At 46.5% G+C, this 20,606-nt stretch overlaps 1 protein-coding gene across 6 annotated transcripts in view; it reads right to left on the bottom strand.

The window, feature by feature from the left end:
* Positions 1-1,083: 1,083 nt before the first annotated feature.
* atxn7l3a (ataxin 7 like 3a) overlaps positions 1,084-20,606 on the bottom strand; it is a 60,157-nt gene continuing 40,634 nt past the window's right edge. For all 6 annotated transcript variants that reach the window (XM_072487107.1, XM_072487110.1, XM_072487112.1 and 3 more), the window contains 2 exons: positions 18,920-19,053; positions 1,084-5,877 (listed from right to left, as the gene is read on the bottom strand). In XM_072487107.1, coding sequence (XP_072343208.1) covers positions 5,732-5,877; positions 18,920-19,053 — 280 coding nt within the window. In that variant the 3' untranslated portion in view covers positions 1,084-5,731. The remainder of the gene's footprint in view (positions 5,878-18,919; positions 19,054-20,606) is intronic.

The raw sequence follows: 20,606 nt of genomic DNA, 5'->3' as shown, positions 1-20,606 counted from the left end.
CTGTGGTTTTATTTATCCATGTCATTTTTAAAATATTCAACATTTTTATAAATAAATTTAGAGTACCCAATTCATTTTTTCCAATTAAAGGGCAAATTTAGCATGGCCAATCCACCTACCCTGCACATCTTTGGGTTGTGGGGGTGAAACCCACGCAAACACGGGGAGAATGTGCAAACTCAACTCCATACCAGTGACCTAGAATCGAACCTGGGACCTCGGCGCCGTGAGGCAGCAGTGCTATCCACTGCACCACCGTGCTGCCCTAAATATTCAACATTTTAAAGAGTTTATTGACACTGCTAGTTTCATTAAGTGTGAGAAGAAAATCCCTACATCTAACCTGTAAATAGGTTTTATTTTTAACTTCGGTCTTTGGGGGATATTTTAGACATTTAAAAATCTTTAGTTGCAAATAAACAAAACTGACCTGGATCACATTTCTTTTATACCTTGATTCTTACTAATTCTTTTTGAAAGGATGTTCAAATTTGCATATTTTTAGGGTTTGATGTTAAAATGTAGAGGCATTCTTTCTACTCACAGCCTTAAACATGAGAGGGGAAGGGGGGTATGAGGGAATAAGTGAGAGGCTAGGGAGGGAGGGCTATATGTGCACAAGCATTGATGTGACAGGGCAGGTTGAGAGGGTAGTTAATAAAACATACAAGATCTGGGCTTTATAAATAGAGGCATACAGTACAAAAAGAACAATGATAAACCTGCCACAACACTGGTTTGGCATCTTGTATTTAGTTCTACGCACATTTTAGAAATGATACAAAAGCATTAGGAGTCGTCTGGATAGTAGGATGAGGAGAAACTGAGGACCAGACGCACCAATTGAAGATGATTGGTTAGGATCTTGGAGGCCGATTCAATTAAGGTCTTCGAAACAGAACTGGATAATTATTTGACCAGAGAAGAATTTACAAGGGAGTTAGAGCCACACAATAGGTCAAATGGCAACCTGTGTTGTAAACATTCTCTAATTCTATGCTGAATAGAAATGAGAATTGGAATTCATTTGGCAGGTCAGTTACTTACCACGATGGAGAACCAGACAGACAGCAAATCAAAATATTCAGAGTTCAACTGTACACCTTTATTTACACTGAAGCAGCATGTAGTCACTATGGGTTACAGAAATATACAGTGAACCAGCATTCTGTTTGGGGATATGTATGACAAATACTTTACAGGACCCTAAGTTTATTGACATATAACTGCATGCATATTTCAGTGTCACTGCACAAGTCACAAAAAACTGTGAGCCAAATGTTATATACACACCTTGTTCCTCCCCCCACCTCCCCCCCCCCCCCCCCATCCCCTGAAAACTCGTGATTATACACATTATCCTGCTCAAACCTGCATCCAAATAATAAATAAAACTTGCATTTCCAGTTTCACAGCCAATGACAAAAAATCACCTATTGACATCATGAGGCTTTCAGAGCTATACAGTCTGCCAGAGCGATCTCTGCTTCTAACACAATGCTGATATTCAGGGTGCTTATTTCCACAAAGGGATTTTAAAGTTGCATTGAGCACAAAGAGGGGATTTTAGCTATCTGTCAAAATCACAGATGTACCTAATTCACATTCAGGAAGTTTGTTTAGATTCTCTGTATCCCACACAGCAAAGTATGCATAGCTAACTGTAATCCTCAGCTATAAATAGCAAGTCTACAAGATTACTCTGTGCCTCAATGCTCACTCATTGAGTTTGCAGGGTTCGCTACCTCCTGCCCATATATAATGTGTGTTCTGGTTTTACTCCACTATTAACAGAAGCACAGTTGATTTTAATAATGGAACTTGCTAAATTCACACAGTATTCACTTAAAAAAATAAACTAGTAACAGGTACATCTGTCAGTCCCCAATATAAACATATTTACTATTTAATGCAAATGTAGACATACCAGTGCGGTTACAGGAAATTTGACAAATCGGTTGTACAGAGAAATGCCTGGCAATGTTGCTATATTCAACAGGCCCAAAAATACAGAAAAGCCAGTGCCAATATCTTAAAATATTGATTGAATGAGCATTCCAACATCACAACCTCCATTAGCCAGCGTTTAGTACCAATTGGAGCGTTATCACTGCAAATTAAACATGCTGCTAGAATGAGTTGCTGGCATGATGAATACTACTCTAGTGCCAAATAGTCTGTACTTTTCCAAATAAAGGTGAGCTCATGTTCACGGGGGGGGGGGGGGGGAGTTTGCATGAGGTGCACACCTCAGCATGATGGCAAGAGAGAGTCACTGTATAACACTAAAAGACAAATGATCTTTCATGTCCTGTCCCATCACAAGAATGCATGAATGTTTTTACTTATCCAGGCACAGTACAGTTTTCTAACATCAAAAATAAGGAGCCTGACAAATTATCAAATATCATTAAAGGGAGAGAACTTTTTATGTTGAGGTAACAATTCCATTTCCAAGCACTATGTTTACCGGCATGTGTGCATATACAAGCCAATGAAATGCATCAGCCTTATAATTCCATTCAGAAGTAAATATAGACTCAGACATCAAGACATAAGTCAGTTAGTAAAAATATTTAGAACAATTGACTGCTTTAAGTGTTACAGTAGTACCCTCATTAAGAGGATTCTGAAAGTAACTATTTCCATGCAATGTTTAATGACATAATGGGTTGCTGTGATGTGCAACATATAACCTACACTGACTGGCTATCCATCTTGCCATTACAGCCCCTCTGGGTGCAGGAGGAAAATTGGCTTGGGTCACAGACTTCATCCTGATGCTTAATGCCTGCTTTTACCTCTGAAGATACAATAGCTTGCATTCAAGGTTGAGTGAGCACTCTTATTTCAATTTCAACCTGGAAATTGAACAAGCTCAATGACAACAGACGCGCTACTGCAACACAGACACTTCTGATCAATATCTAAGTATTGCACGAGAAAGGCACAACAATCGCCTGGTGCATAAACTATTGAACTAATAAGTGGAATACAGGAGCAAATATTTTTGATACAAACTAGCACACAAGGTATACAGCTATAATCCCATTGCCAATACAATGGGTGGCTACTGACCTCTCTGACCAGCAGATGGTACTCCAGCCCTACCTTACAATACAAATACACAGAAAAGGCAAATAATCACTCATTGAACTAAAAGGGATCTTAATCCCAGCCTGACTAGAATTCACTTCCCATAGGAAGGCCAGGTTACCCAAGAACTGAAGAGTTATTTCTTGCACCCTACACACACCCTTCTGACTGGTTCCGAGTGCCCTGATTTCCAAGCCTGAGAAGGGGATACAAGGGAGTTGCAAATTGCAGTAGGAATCAAAAGGGAAAAATATAAGGATTCAGCAATAAAAACATCAAACATTATCTAGTTAATTGAAATATATTTAAAATTTCTGCTTTAAAACAAAGTTGCTAATATGAAAAGCAATAACCACAGCTCTCATATTTGGCAGCTACAGTATTACTGAACAGACGTCTTGTCTTATTTCCATAGCACACAATTTTAAAGAAACAAAAAATTATAGCCAATATATTTGTGGTCGTTAAAGCCTGGTCAAAGGCCATATTTTCCATGCTCTGCAAGGGCCCAGAATGGATTATATTTGTCTATCAAAAATAGACTGCAGCATCTCTGCATAGCAAGGATTCATTCCATTGCCATTATTCATTGATTTATATAATTTATACTCAAGATGCAACAAAACTGGAAGCACAAGTTTTAGTCATGTTACATAATAATTCAAAAAGAACATGCTCAATGTGTTACGCAGGTCAGCTGGCTACAACATAAAATACAAATGCAAGGCATTTGCTAAATTCATTCATGATTTTCTTTTTTTCTTCAAAATCTGTGACAGATAATTCAGTTTCATCTGCAAAGCATTTCACAACAGTTGTGTCGGTTCTTTTTTTCAGGGCCCTAAGAAAGGGCCATATCAAGTCCAGAAGAACCGTCTGAATCCAGCACATACACAGACGTAAAGTGCAATGTTTTTTTTTTAGTGTTGGGCAACGTCAAGCTGCCTGGCAGGAAGCAACACACAGACCACTTCTCCCAACGATTATGTCAAGAAGCAATCGAGACCCACCCATCTTAGGTTTGCTAATATATATACTTTGGAAAAAAAAACAAAATTTCCAGCTTCTCAGATGTAAACACAATGAAACGGCTGCTCCAATTTGGTCCCACGCACAAAAAGACATGCTTGTTTGAAAAGTGGTGACAACGCCTCTTTCGCCAAGTACCCCTCATTAAAAGCCTGGGTACCCAATTTGGGTCAAACAATGTTATATCTTTAAGAATGGAGAGAAAGGCAGTTTCACAAGAATTTGTTGACAAAGGCTTTCCAGTGTGAGGGGCACCCATGTGCAGTGTACGTAATCCATCCATTTAAAAAAAAATTCCGGACCATGGCGTCAGGCTAAGTCACGGTGATCACTACATTAAAAACAGGCTGTAATGAGTTGCTGTCATGACCACATGGAAGTCTCTGGTGTTAAAAGGGACTTCAAGGTTTGCTGCTGTCCATCCATCTGCTGGGCTGCCTTACTCCAAACTGACAAAAGATGGCAGCCCATACTCCTCAATTTCAACTGGCGATTGCTTAAAGACATTGATACTGGTACTGCCAGACTGCATTTCAAACCCACAAGAGATTATGATCAGCACAAAGGCCTTCAAGATGTTGTCTTCATTAAGAAATCAATCTCTGTCTTTCAGATCCACATTATTACATTTGCTCACCTACCATTATTCACATAGTGAAACGCTGAGCCACAGTTCAGAGTGGTCAATCCTTGCAAATCATAAGCGACAGATGTCCTGGGAGTTGTTGCAAGATCAGAGAGAAATACCCTGCGGTATTCACACATACATTTCAATTAATCTTGCAGAACGCTTGGAGTAGCCTGGAGCTTCAAAAAAAAAAAAAAAGTTGCATTGGACAATCGGAGATATTTCCGAAATACAGTCCGTGTAAACCAGCAAAAAAGTTCCAGCTTCTGATTCTGACATCGTTTACCGGAATGATCAGATCAAATCCATCTTTGAGAAAGTGATTTTTTTCAAAACTTACTCAACTTTTGAATTCTATGTGCTGCACTTATCCTGACTGCTGCCCTGCTCTTCACAGCATTTATGGAGAACATTACAATCAGAAACCCTAACCTCTGATAAATACACAGTAACTCCGCAAAGTTACAATGAATAACCTGCACCCTGCTGAAAAGACAAAGCTCACACAGTTGGTACAATAAATATTAATACCAGCACTGTGAGGCATCACAAAATGTTGCACTCTGCACAATTGGTTGGGGGGGGGGGGGGGGGGGGGTGTAAACTTGTAAACTTACAGCCATGTTTGGCAAAGGATACAGGTTGATCTGAATGAAAGTCTGAAATGAGTGGCAGCTTCAGGCATGAGTATTCATCATGGAGATCCAGACACAATTAATGCAATCCAATAGCAACATTTCATCAGCTTTGTACACCCAGCAAAATCCCTCATTCTTGAATAATAAATAGGAAAAGACAATGTCAACCATCATGGAATGAAGCCTTCAGCACAACAGGCATCCGAGGGTCAGGTACAGTCTTGAAGCCATTCCACTCTTCTGAGCAAGTGGGTGGTTCAATGTCCATCTCTTCACAGTAACCTCCAATGTGAAACTTGTTGAGACAGAACAGGAGAGAAAAACAAAAGTAGCACCACTTTCAGTTGATGTCATCATATATGCTGGGAGTGGGTGGAGCTGGCGCTTTCAGTTTCTTCTTTTTACTGGAGCTCATGCCAGGGGCACTGGGAAGGCTGAGATGAGGCTTCTTCTTTTTGCTCTTCTTCGAGTCAGAGTTGTTGGTACCTTCACATGGAAGAATAAAAACGTTTGTTAACAACAGATCGCACCATACCAAAGAACATTTTGCATATTTCCAGAGACAAAACATTTACTGTGCTTCAGGTATAGTCAGCTGGGCATCAAAAGTAACAGCAGGCAAAGGAAATCCAATGCCAACCACCACAAAGGTTCTCCGCTCCCAAAAAAAATTCTTGTTGACTTAATTGCTAGTTAGCCAGGATTACACAAATATCCCAGTCATTCTAATCAAACTATGGGACTATCACTCGTTTCCAATAGCGATACCAGAAGGGGTACAACACTATATATTGTATGAAATGTCATAATCACTGTCATGTTAGATCATTTCTGTTGCAATGTACCCTCTAATTTCTGTTAGTGCGCAGGCCCTGTAGAATTTTTTTGCACGGCCGAGCATGCATGGTAACCAAAAAGGGGCCGACTTGATCAGCAATTTCCCGGTTGCTGCTCAGCTAAGGGGAAATACTGTTCCGCTGCTAAGATACAAGACACAGCAGAAGACAAGTATGCACTTCTTGAAAGCATTCTTTCGAAGCTTGAAATGCAAGCGTGGGCAGGATAAGGCTCAAATGACAAGATATGCTAGCAACACTCACTGTTAGATTCTCAGGTCAAAAATGAACATTTAAGCAAGATATCAGAGGGGGAGTCAGCACCTACGATCTCATATCCAACAGCATGGATCAGAATCCTGATGACATAATGGGAGAAAACAGCAGCAGTAGGATTTAATTCATCTTCCCCAAAGCAGCAGAACGACAAATCAAGGTGATAGTGCTAATGCCCACTATACTCAAAAGACCAATTCTTTAGAAAAGCAGCCTTCAGTAAGGTTGAAATGGAAGTACAACTGTGCCCCCAGAATGATACAAGTCTGGTCTGGCTGGCTCTGGTTTCATTCAGGGGGGGTGGTGGCATAGTGGTAATGTCATGGAACACGGCAGCTGGTGGAATTTAAATTCAGTTAACAAAACTAGAATTAACAAGTTAGTCATCGTGACCACGAAACCATTGTCCTGAAAACCCATCTGATTCACGAATACCCTTTAGTGCATCTGCCATCTTTAACTCCAGACCCACTCACAGGCCCATCAGTTGTATCAATCTGCTAGAAAGCCTAGCGGGGAGGCAGTGTGGTATTGTCGCTGGATTAGTAATCCAGAGACTCAGGATTCAAATCCCACTACGGCAGGTGATGGAATTTAAACTCAATAAAATATCTGGAATTAAAAGTCTAATAATGACCATGAAACCATGTTGATTGGTGTAAAAAACCACCTGGTTCACTAATGTCCTTTAGGAAAGGAAATCTGCCTTCCTTATCTGGTCTGGCATACATGTGACTCCAGACCCACAGCAATGTGGTTGACTCTTAAATGTTCTCAGTTGCATTCAACCACTACGAAAACAGAAAAAGAGGAATGAAATTGGACAGATCAGCCGGCATCGAACTACGCACCGGAAATGACAACGGCAAACCCAACCCTGTCAACACTGCAAACTCCTCCTTACTAACATCTGGGGGTTTCTGTCACAGTTGGAAGAGCTGTCTCACAGACTAGATAAGACAGCCAGACATAGTCATACTCACAGAATCATATATTACATGCACTGTCCCAGACACCACTATCACCATTCCTGGGTATGTCCTGTCTCACCAACAGGACAGACCCAGCAGAGGTGGCAGCACAGTGGTATACAGTCGGGAGGGAATTGCCCTGAGAGTCCTCAGCATTGACTCTGGACCCCACGAAGACTCATGGCTGCAAGTTAAACATGGGCAAGGAAGGCTACTGCTGATTACCATGTACCGGCCATCATGAATCAGTATTCCTCCATGTTGAACAGCACTTAGAGGAAGCACAGAGGGTGGCAAGCGTGCAGAATATGCTCTGGGTAGGGGACTTCAATGTCCGTCACCAAGAATGGCTCGGTACCAAGCTGGCCTGGTCCTAAAAGACATAGCTGCTAGACTGGGACTGCAGCAGGTGGTGAGGGAACCAAGAGACCTCATCCTCAACAATCTACCTGCTGCAGATGCATCTGTCCATGATAGTATCGGTAAAAGTGACCACCTTGTGGAGACAAAGTCCTGTCTTTACATTGAGGATACCTGCCATCGTGTTGCGTGGCACTAGCACCGTGCTAAATGAGATAGACTTTGAACAGATCTTGTAACTCAAGACTAGACATCCATGAGGCGCTGTGGGCTATCAGCAGAATTGTATTCATCCACAATCTGCAACCTCATGTCCTGGCATATCCCCCACTCTATCAGTACCACCAAGCCACGGGATCGGCCCTGGTTCAATTAGGAATGCAGGAGAGCATGCCAGGAGCAACATCTGGCATACCGAAAAATTAGGTGTCAACTGGTGAAGCTACAACACTGGACTACTTGTGTGCCAAACAGCACAAGCAGGAATAGATAGAGCTAAGTGATCCCACAAAGACGCTAAGCTCTGCAGTCTTGCCACATCCAGCCGTGAATGGTGGTGGACTATTAAACAACTCACTACAGGAGGTTCCACAAATATCCCCATCCTCAATGATGGAGGAGCCCAGCACGTATGTGCAAAAGATGAGGCTGAGGCATTTTCACCCAGGAGTGTCGAGTGGATGATCCATCTCGGGTCTCCTCCAGAGGTCCTCAGCATTACAGATGTCAGTGTTCAGCCAATACGATTCACTCGATGTGATGTCCAGAAATGGCTGAAGGCACTGGATACTGCAATGGCTATGGGCCCTGACAATACTCTGGCAATAGTTCTGAAGACATGCTCCAGAACCTGCCGCACCCCTAGCCAAGCTGTTCCAGTACAGCTATAACACTGGCATCTACTCGGCAATGTGGAAAATTGTCCAGATGGGTCCTGTACACAAGAAACAGGACGTGGGCAGCACAGTAGCATTGTGGATAGCACAATTGCTTCACAGCTCCAGGGTCCCAGGTTCGATTCCGTCTTGGGTCACTGTCTGTGCGGAGTCTGCACGTCCTCCCTGTGTGTGCGTGGGTTTCCTCCAGGTGCTCTGGTTTCCTCCCACAGTCCAAAGATGTGCAGGTTAGGTGGATTGGCCGTGATAAAGTGCACTTAGTGTCCAAAATTGCCCTTAGTATTGGGTGGGGTTGACTTCCGGGTGCGGCTATGCAGAGCTAGGTCGCACATTCGGCAGCTCCTGCTTGGAACGGACTTTTGGGCTCTTTTACAGGGCCCCCACGGCATTTGTTTGACATTTCCCGGTGTGGGAAGAAGGCGGCAATATTCCCCCGACAGTGTCCCCCAGGAAGGGTATGTCTCTTGGTTGCCAGACACACGCAGAAACAGTGAAAGATTTGGCTGCAACTACAGGATAAACAGGGCCTCTTCCAGCATGCAGGCGGGGGAAGGGCAAGCTTAAAGCTGCAAGCTGACCTGAGGGCCTGTATCAAAGGTGAATTCTAGCAGCAGAGGGAACAACTGTGAAAAGACCTCATCAAGGCCACTGAAGGGACTTCCGGTTGCGGTGATGCCTAGCTAGCCGCACGCTTCGGCGGCTTCAGCTCCGACGGACCTTCGGGCTCTTTTAAGAGCCCCAACGGGGAATTTTTCGACGACGCAACCCGGTGTGGGGCGTGTGAGAAGGGAGTCCCCCCCAAACGAAGGAGGAAAAAACCGGCGGCGGCGGCTGCAGCGCGAGGAATCGTCGACCAAAGGGTCAGAAAGAGAGAAGTACAAGATGGCGGCGGAGAAAGCGCAGGCGACATGGGGGCCTGAGCATGAAATTGTGAGACGGTGCGTGGAGCTGCTGAAGAGGGAGGTGCTGACCCCGTTGCTACAGGCAATTGAGGGGCTCAAGGAGACATTAAAGACCCAGGAGACAGAGCTCCGTGTGGTGGAGCAGAAGGTGACAGATATTGAGGACGAGATCCTGGGCCTGGCGGTTAAGACACAGACGCACGAGGCACTTCATAAAAAGTGTACTGAAAGGATCGAAGCCCTAGAAAATGGAGCGCGAAGGAAGAACCTTCGGATACTGGGTCTCCCTGAGGGTGTGGAAGGAGTGGACTGTGGAGCGTACGCAAGTACGATGCTGAGCTCACTGATGGGTGCTGAGGCCCCTACGGGCCCCTTGGAGGTGGAGTGGGCAAATCGGATTCCGGCGAGAAGACCAAAAGCGGGGGAACCACCCAGGGCGATAATCGTGCGATTTTACCGCCTTAAGGATAGAGAAGAGGTCCTGAGATGGGCTAAAAAGGTGCGGAGTAGCAGATGGGAGAATGCAGTGGTACGGGTATACCAGGATTGGAGTGCGGAGGTGGCGAGAAGGAGGGCGAGCTTCAACCGAGCCAAAGAGGTGTTGCATAAAAGGAAGGTGAAGTTCGGGATGCTGCAGCCGGCAAGACTATGGGTCACGTATCAGGAGAGACACCATTATTTCGAGACGGCGGAGGAAGCATGGACCTTCATCAAAGAAGAGAAATTGGATCGGAACTGAGGGACTGATGCTGCAGGAAATGTTATTGTTAATGTTACGGTGGAAGTTAATTGAGAAGTAAACAGGGAAGGGGGGAGACATTGGGGAAATGTGGGCGCCGGTGAGGGGGGAAAGACGGGACATAGTTGGAGAATGGGGAAGGGGAGGGGGAGGGGAAAGGGAGCTGCGCCATAAGAGGCGGGTCAGGTAAAGGGATGTTCCCGCACCAGAAAGAATAAGGCGTGAAGACAGGCGCAAGGCGGATGGGAGTTCCCCACATGGGGGGGGTCGAGGAGTGAGCAGGAGTAGCCGGGGTCAGTTGAAGTTAGCTGACTTACGGAAGTAATATGGGGGGAGCAATCAAGCTAGAAAGAGATCTAGCGGGGAGGGGAGGAGGGAGGGAGAAGGGGGGGGGGGACAACTGGGTTGCTGCTGCGGAAATCCAAAAGGAAATGGCTAAAGAGTGGGTGGGCGGGGATGGTGTGCGACGCTGGGGGAGCGAGCGGGAGCGCGGAGGCGGGATATGGGACTGGCCTAGAGAAGGTAATGGCTAGTCGACACGGGAGGGGGGCAGGTAGCCCCCTAGTGAGGCTGATCACGTGGAACGTGAGAGGCCTGAACGGACCGATAAAAAGGGCCCGAGTGCTCGCGCATTTGAAAGGACTAAGGGCAGACGTGGTTATGCTCCAAGAGACGCACCTAAAGGTGGCGGACCAAGTTAGGCTAAGGAAAGGATGGGTGGGACAGGTGTTCCACTCAGGACTGGACGCAAAGAATAGAGGGGTGGCCATTTTGGTGGGGAAACAGGTCGCATTTGAAGCAAAGAACATCGTAGCAGATAGCGGAGGTAGATATGTAATGGTGAGTGGCAGGCTGGAGGGAATGGAGGTCGTGTTGGTTAACGTGTATGCCCCAAACTGGGACGATGCGGGATTTATGAGACGGATGCTGGGGCGTATACCGGACCTGGAGGTAGGAAACTTGATTTTAGGAGGGGACTTTAATACGGTGCTGGACCCGGGGCTAGATAGATCCAGCTCAAGGACCGGAAGAAGGCCGGCAGCGGCCAAGGTACTTAAGGGGTTTATGGACCAAATGGGGGGAGTGGATCCATGGCGATTTCTTAGACCTAGGGCTAGGGAGTATTCCTTCTTCTCCCATGTCCATAAAGTGTACTCCCGGATAGATTTTTTTGTTTTGGGAAGGTCGTTGATCTCTAGGGTGGAAGAAGCTGAGTACTCAGCCATAGCGGTTTCGGATCATGCCCCACATTGGGTGGACCTGGAATTAGGAGAGGAAAGGGAGCAGAGAACACTCTGGCGATTAGATGTGGGACTGATGGCGGATGAGGGAGTGTGTGCAAGAGTGCGGGGGTGTATTGAGAGATACCTGGAGGTCAATGACGACGGCGAGGTCCCGGTGGGAGTGGTATGGGAAGCACTAAAAGCGGTGGTCAGAGGAGAGCTGATCTCCATTGGGGCCCACAAAAGGAAAACAGAGGCCAAGGAAAGGGAAAGATTACTGGGGGAGATTTTAAGGGTGGATAGGGAATTTGCAGAGACCCCGGAGGAGGAATTGTACAGGGAGAGGAGACGACTCCAGACGGAATTTGACCTTCTGACCACCAGAAAGGCGGAGGTACTGTGGAGGAAGGCACAGGGGAGGAGGTATGAATATGGGGAAAAGGCGAGTCGCCTGTTGGCTCATCAATTGCGAAAGAGGGCAGCAGCGAGGGAAATAGGAGGAATTAGAGACGAAAGGGGAGACACGGTGCGAAGGGCAGGAAAGATAAATGAGGTGTTCAAGACCTTCTATGAGGAACTGTATAGGTCTCAACCCCCAGAGGGAGAGGAGGGGATGCGGCAGTTCCTGGACCAATTGAGGTTCCCGAAAGTGGAGGAGCGGGGGGTGGTAGGCCTGGGGGCACCGATTGGGGTGGACGAGGTTATTAAGGGACTGGGAAGCATGCAAACAGGGAAGGCCCCAGGACCAGACGGGTTCCCGGTGGAGTATTACAGAAAATATGTGGACTTGTTGGCCCCGTTGATGGTGAGGACGTTCAATGAGGCCAGGAAAGGGGGGACTCTACCCCCGACGATGTCGGAGGCGACGATATCGTTAATTTTGAAGAGGGATAAAGATCCGTTGCAGTGCGGGTCCTATAGACCCATTTCATTGTTGAACGTGGACGCCAAATTGTTGGCAAAGGTACTGGCATCGAGGATAGAGGACTGTGTCCCGGGGGTGGTGCACGAAGACCAGACAGGGTTCGTAAAAGGGAGACAACTGAATGTTAACGTGCGACGACTATTAGGGGTGATAATGATGCCCCCAGTGGAGGGGGAGGCAGAGATAGTGGCGGCAATGGACGCAGAGAAGGCATTTGATAGGGTGGAGTGGGAGTATTTATGGGAAGTGTTAAGGAGGTTTGGGTTTGGGAACGGGTTTATTAGCTGGGTTAGACTTCTTTATGGGGCTCCAACGGCAAGCGTAGTTACAGGTCGACATAGATCGGAGTATTTCCGACTATATAGGGGAACAAGACAGGGATGCCCGCTGTCTCCATTGTTATTCGCGTTGGCAATTGAACCTCTGGCCATGGCGTTGAGAGACTCCAGGAAATGGAGAGGGGTGATTAGAGGGGGAGAAGAACACCGAGTCTCGTTATATGCGGATGACCTATTGTTATACGTGTCGGACCCAGCGGGGGGAATGATAGAGGTTATGCGAATTTTGAGGGGGTTCGGGGATTTCTCGGGGTATAGGCTAAACATGGGGAAGAGTGAATTATTTGTGATACATCCAGGGGACCAGAGTAGAGAGATAGAAGGCTTGCCTCTAAGGAAAGTGGAAAGAAACTTCCGATACCTGGGGATTCAGATCGCTAGGAGCTGGGGAACCTTGCACAGACTTAATCTGACACGGTTGGTAGAACAAATGGAGGAGGACTTCAAGAGGTGGGACATGCAGCCTCTATCGCTGGCGGGCAGGGTGCAAGCAATTAAGATGATGGTCCTCCCGAGGTTCTTATTTGTATTTCAATGTCTCCCTATCCTAATCACTAAGACCTTTTTTAATAAAATAGACAGGAGCATCACGAGCTTCGTGTGGGCAGGGAAAGTTCCGAGAGTAAGGAGGGGGTTCCTTCAGCGTAGTAGGGACAGAGGAGGATTGGCACTACCGAACTTGGGCGATTACTATTGGGCCGCCAATGTGGCAATGATACGTAAATGGATGATGGAGGGTGAGGGAGCGGCGTGGGAAAGACTGGAGAGAAAGTCCTGTAAAGGGACGAGTTTAGAGGCGCTGGTGACGGCGCCGCTACCGATCTCACCTAAAAAGTTTACCACGAACCCGGTGGTGGCGGCAACATTAAATATCTGGGGACAGTGGAGGCGACAGAGAGGGGTGCGGGGAGCCCTGGTGGGGTCCCCAATCAGGAACAACCATAGGTTCGCCCCAGGAAGAATGGATGGAGGATTTCAGAGCTGGTTCCAGTTGGGAATTAGGAGGGTGGGAGATTTATTTATAGATGGGACTTTTGCGAGCTTGGGAGCATTGGAGGAAAAGTATAAGTTGCCCCGGGGAAATTTCTTGAGATATATGCAGGTGAGGGCATTTACTAGACAACAGGTGAGGGAATTTCCATTGCTCCCGACACAGGGGATACAGGACAGGGTGCTTTCAGGGGTGTGGGTCGGAGAGGGCAAGGTGTCAGAGATTTACCGAGAGATGAGGGAAGAGGGGGAGGAGTCGGTGGGCGAACTAAAAGGAAAGTGGGAAGAAGAACTAGGGGAGGAGATAGAGGAGGGTATGTGGGCTGATGCCCTAAGCAGGGTAAATTCCTCTTCCTCATGCGCCAGGCTTAGCCTGATTCAATTTAAGGTGCTACATAGAGCACACATAACGGGAGCAAGATTGAGCAGGTTCTTTGGAGTGGAGGACAAATGTGGGAGGTGTGGCGGGAGCCCGGCAAACCACGCACATATGTTTTGGGCATGCCCGGCACTGGAAGGGTATTGGAAGGGAGTGACGGGAGTGATTTCGCGGGTGGTGAAGGCCCGGGTCAAACCAGGCTGGGGGTTAGCTCTATTTGGAGTTGCGGAAGAGCCGGGAGTGCAGGAGGCGAAAGAGGCCGACGTTGTGGCCTTTGCGTCCCTAGTAGCCCGGCGCAGGATCCTACTCATGTGGAAGGAGGCGAAACCCCCCGGACTGGAGGCCTGGGTAAATGATATGGCGGGGTTCATTAAACTGGAGCAGATAAAGTTTGCCCTGAGAGGATCGGCTCAAGGGTTCACCAGGCGGTGGCAGCCATTTCTCGACTACCTAGGGGAACGTTAGAGGGAAGACAGATGACCAGCAGCAGCAACCCAGGGGGAGGGGGGGGGGGGGAGGGGGGGTTTAGTTTAGGTCAAAGATAAAGGGGTTTTGTTACTTGTGTACTGTTTAAAATTTCTGTATTGTTATTGTTGCGTTTGCTTTGTAAGAGGGGAAAAATTGTTGTTTGGGAAAAAATTTTCAATAAAACATTTATATAAAAAAAAAAAAAAAAAAAAAAAAAAAAAAAAAGTATTGGGTGGGGTTGCTGGGTTGTGGGGATAGGGTGGAGGTGTTGACCTTGGGTAGGGTGCTCTTTCCAGGAGCCGGTGCAGACTCGATGGGCCGGGTGGCCTCCTTCTGCACTGTAAATTCTATGATTCTATGATGTATGCAACCCAGCCAATTATCACCCTATCAGTCTACTCTTCATCATCAGCAAGGTGATAGGAGTCATCAAGCAGCACTTGCTCAGCAATAACCTGCTCACGGCTGCTCAGTTTGGGTTCCGCCAGGATCACTCAGCTCCTGACTTCATTACAGCTTGGGTTCAAACATGGACAAAAGAGCTGAATGCCAGAGGTGAGGTGAGATTGACTGCCCTTGACAACAAGGTAGCATTTGACCGAGTATGGCATCAAGACGCCCTAGCTAAAATGGAGTCAATGGAAATCAGGGGGAAAACGCTCCACTGGTTGGAGTCATACTGCTACAAAGGAACATGGTTGTGGTGGTTGGAGGTCAATCATCTAAGCTCCAGGACATCACTGCAGGAGTTCTTCAGGATAGTGTTCGAGACCCAACCATCTTCAGCTGCTTCATCAATGACTCCCCTTCCATCATAACGTCAGAAGTGGGATGTTTGCTGTTGACTGCACAATGTTCAGCACCATTCGCGACTCCCCAGATAATCAAGCAATCCATGTCCAAATGCAACAAGACCTGGACAATATCCAGGCTTGGGTTGACAAGTAGTAAATTGCATTCACGCCACACAATTGCTTGGCAATGACCATCTCCAACAAGAGAGGATCTAACTATCACCCCTAGACTTGGCATTTACCACCGCTGAATCCCTCACTATCAACATCCTTGGGGTTACCATTAACCAGAAACTGAACTAGACTAGCCACATAAAAATTGTGGCTATAAGAGTAGGTCAAAGGCTAGGAATCCTGCAGCAAATAACTCACCTCCTGGCTTCCCCAAGCCTGTCCACCATCTATAAGGGACAAGTCAGGAGTGTGATTGAATTCTTTTTACTTGCCTGAATGAGTGCAACTCCAACAACACTCAGGAAGCTCGGCGCCATCCAGGGCAAAGTAGCCTGCTTGATTTCTGCCCCTTCCATACATATTCAATCCCTCCCACACATATTTAAATCCTCCACCACCAGCAACCAGTGGCAGCCGTGTACACCATCTACAAGATCCACTGCAGGAGCTCATCAAGGTTCCTGAGGCAGTGCCTTCCAAACCCACGACCCTACGGTCTAGAAGGACCAGGGAAGCAGATACCAGAGAGCACCACCACCCAGAGGTCCCTTCCAAGTCACTCACTATCCTGACTTGTAAATATATATCTCTGTTCCTTCACTGTTATCGTGGAATTCCCTCCCAAACAGCACTGTGTGCTGTTCCCCAGGGACTGCAGAGGTTCAAGAAGGCAGCTCACCACCACCTTCTCAAGGGCAATGAATGCTGGCCGAGCAAGTGATGCCCAAATCCTGTAAAATGAATAACAAAAAAAATCAGTGATGTTTCATGTTGAACACACTGAGGATGGCAAAGGTACAGATTGCACTCTGAGTGGGACAGTTCAATTACTTTCATCAAGCGTGGTTCGGCAGCACCATTATGGCTTGAGTTGGCCAAGTCGTAAAGGACATACTGCAAGACTATGCAGTATCTGTCTGAGTCAGGAATGGTGCTGAACATTTGTGCATGTCAGTCAACCCCATTTCTGACCTTATGATGAAATTAAGGTCATTGCTGAAGCAACTGAAGATGGTATGTAGCAGGTGGTGAGGGAACCAGCAAGAGGCAAACATCTACTTGACTACATCCTCATAAATCTAATGTGCAATGCAGATCTAGCAACTCAAGAAGGACAGCCATAATGGTGCTGTGGGCCATCAGTAGCAGTAGATTTGTACTCAACCACAATCTGTAACCTCATGGACCAGCTTATCCCCCACTATATCATTACCAGTAAGCCAGGTGTTGAATCCTGGTTCAATGAGAAGTGCAAACGGGCATGTCAGGAGCAGCAGCAGGCATAATTAAAAATTTGGTGTCAACCTGGTGAAGCTACAACACAGGGCTAATTGCATGTGACAGAGTGAACCGATCCCACCAAAGGATCGAGTGTAAGCTCTGCAATCCTGTCACATTCAGTCGTGAATGGTGGTAGACAATTAAATAACTAATTGGAAGAGGATGTTCCACAAATATCCCAATCCACAATGGGGGACCCCAGCACATCAGTGCAAAAGACAATGTTCAGGCATTTGCAATAATCTTCAGCCGAAAGTGCCAACTGGATGATCCATCTTGGGCTCCTGAAATCCCCAGCAACACAGAAATCAGTCTTCAGCCAATTTGATTCACTCCACGTGATATCAAGAAATGGCTGAAGGCTATGGGCCCGGACAATATTCCAACAATAGTACTGAAGACATGTGCTCCAGATTAGCTGTGCCCTTAGCCAAGCTACGACACTGGTATCTACCCGGCAATATGTAGAGCAGCCCAGGGTTGTCCAATCCACAGAAACGACAAATCCAACCTGGCCAATTACCACCCCATTAGTCTACTCTCAATGAAATGGGCGGCACGTTAGCACAGTGGCTAGCACTGTTGCGTCACAGCTCCAGAGTCCCAGGTTCGATTCCCGGCTTGGGTCACTGTCTGTGCAGTCTGTACGTCCTCCCCTTGTCGGCTCAGGTTTCCTCCCACAGTCCAAAGATGTGCAGGTTAGGTGGGTTGGCCATGCTAAATTGCCCATAGTGTCCAAAAGGGTTAGGTGGGATTACTGGGTTACGGGGATAGGGTGGAGGTATGGGCTTAAGTAGGGTGGTCTTTCCAAGGACTGGTGCAGATTCGATGGGCCGAATAGCTGCACTGTAAATTCTATTCTATGACTTCATTGCAACACTTAAGTGAGCAGGTTATGTCTGACTTATGGTCAAGTTGGGTCCCACCAGGGCCACTCAGCTGCTGACATCATTACACCCTTAGACTAAACATGGACAAATGAGCTGAACTCCAGAGGTGAGGTGAGAGTGACTGCCCCTGATAGCAAGGCCGCATTTGACAGAATGTGGCATCACGGAGCCCTAGCAAAACTAGAGTCAATGGGAATCAGGAGGAAATCTCTCCACTGGTCGGAGTCATACCTGGCATAAAGTAAGATGATTGTGGTTGTTGGAGGTCAATCATCTCAGTCCTAGGACATGACTGCAGGAATTCCTCACGGTAGCGTCCTAGGCACAACCATCTTCAGTTGCTGCATTAATGACCTCCACCAAAAGGTCAGAAGTGGGGATGTGCACTGATGATTGCACAATGTTCAGCACCATATCTGGACAACATTCAGGCTTGGGCTGAGAAATGGCAAGTGATATTTGTGCCATACAAGTGCCAGGCAATGACCATCTCAAACAAGAGAGAATCAAACAATCTTCCCATAACATTCAATGGCATTACCTTCACCTAGTCCCCCATTATCAACACCCTGGGGTTACCACTGACCAGAAACTGAACTAACCATCCAAATACTGTGGCTACAACAGCATCTAGAAGACAGCCCACTTGATTGGCACCACATCCACCACCTTCAACATTCACTTCCCCCGACCAACAACGCACAATGGCAACAGTGTGGACCACCTATAGGATGCACTACAGCAATTCACCAAGGCTCCTTTAGCAGCACCTCCAAAACCCACAACCTCTACTACCTAGACGGACAAGGTTAGCAGATACATGGAAACATCACTGGCTCCAAGTTTCCCTCCGAGCCACATACCATCCAAACTTGGAACAATATCACCATTCCCTCACTGTCGCTGGGTCAAAACCGTGGAGCTCCGCTCCCTAGCAGCATGGTGGGTGTACCCACGACCACCTTCACAAGTGTAATTCGGGGCGGCCAATAAAAATGACGGCCTAGCCAGAGATACCCACACCCTGTGAAAGATTTTTAAAAATCAATCCAGCATTATCAACCAGTAAGACAGAAAGACACTCACTTGCTTTGGAAGATGCTGAGTCAGAAGGCGAAATGTCTGATGTGCCATCCCATTGCAGTCGGCTCATAAAACTCTGGCTCTCTGAAGGATCATAACTCTCATTTTCCACACTTACTTCAGATTCTGGAAGAGATCTGAAATGAGGCAAAAGTGAGCCTGAGCAATCTCAGCATTTTGTAATCATATCACAATCATTATCCTACCCCTTAGGTTCATTCATAAGTAATAATTTTTTTTAATCATATTTATTCGTGTCACAAGTAAGACTGAAACAAAATTACTGTGAAAATCATCTAGTCACCACACTCTGGCACCTGTTCGGGTCAACTGAGGGAGAATTCAGAATGTCTAATTCACCTAACAAGCGCGTCTTTCAGGACTTGTGGGAGGAAACCTGAGCACCCGGAGGAAACCCATGCAGACACGGGAAGACCGTGCAGACTCCAGGAATCGAACCCGGGTCCCTGGCGCAGTGAAGCAAAAGTGCTAACCACTATGCTCCGTGCCGTACCAGCGATGAAATAAAATGAAAATCGCTTATTGTCACAAGTAGGCTTCAAATGAAGTTACTGTGAAAAGCCCATAGTCACCACATTCCGGCGCCTGTTCGGGGAGGCTGGTACAGGAATTGAACCGTGCTGCTGGCCTGCCTTGGTCTGCTTTAAAAGCCAGCGATTTAACCCAGTGTGCTAAACCAGCCCCAGTGTGCTAAACCAGCGATGGAGAAGAGGTAAAGCAGAAGGACAAAACAGATGTCTGCACTGAATTAAATTTTCTTTGCATTGCAGGGCCAATGGGTTTACCTGCTTTGCTGCCGTTGAGGTCAGAGCGCTTTGATTTTTTTAACCTGGCATGGCCTGTTGTCATGGAAAACAAGTATGCTTATGAATAAAAAATAATAATAATCATAAGCCATCGGGACCAATAAGTATGCCCTTTTAATATATGCATCCCACTTAACAACTTGCTCAGCAAATCCCTCAATCTCCTCTCGCTCTCTCTGACATTTTTGTCTGTCTCAATGGCTTTTCCGTTTGAATAGTAACGTATTTCACAAATCCATTATGCTGAATTACTGTTGTCTATTCCAGTGTTCTTATTCATTTCAAAGAAGGGTATGGTTCAGATGGAAAGAAAAAACTACTGAGTATTACAGGAACATTTTCATAAAGGGGTGTTTGTCCATGTATGAAGGTGCTGGACACTTCATCATATTGGTGAAGAACAGCAAGTCATACGTTTATGAGAGTTAAAAACTATATATGAACAATCAATTTTAGTTTCCTTTTCACAATTTTCATTGGTGGATGGAAGATGATATCAAGGACTAATTGGAACAAGGTAATGATAGATCTGAGGAGCAAGTAGAACATAGAACATTGCAGCGCAGTACAGGCCCTTCGGCCCTCGATGTTGCGCCGACCTGTGAAACCACTCTAAAGCCCATCTACACTACTCCCTATGTCTATCCAATTACCTTTTGAATGCCCTTAGTGTTGGCGAGTCCACTACTGTTGCAGGCAGGGCATTCCACGCCCTTACTACTCTCGGAGTAAAGAACCTACCTCTGACATCTGTCTTATATCTATCTCCCCTCAATTTAAAGCCATGTCCACTCGTGCTAGACATCACCATCCGAGGAAAAAGGCTCTCACTGTCCACCCTATCCAATCCTCTGATCATCTTG

Source organism: Scyliorhinus torazame, chromosome 21, assembly GCF_047496885.1.
Source record: "Scyliorhinus torazame isolate Kashiwa2021f chromosome 21, sScyTor2.1, whole genome shotgun sequence".
Classification (NCBI taxonomy): Eukaryota; Metazoa; Chordata; class Chondrichthyes; order Carcharhiniformes; family Scyliorhinidae; genus Scyliorhinus; species Scyliorhinus torazame.
Note: the sequence above shows the minus strand (reverse complement) of the source record. Positions and strands in the feature narration are given on the sequence as shown.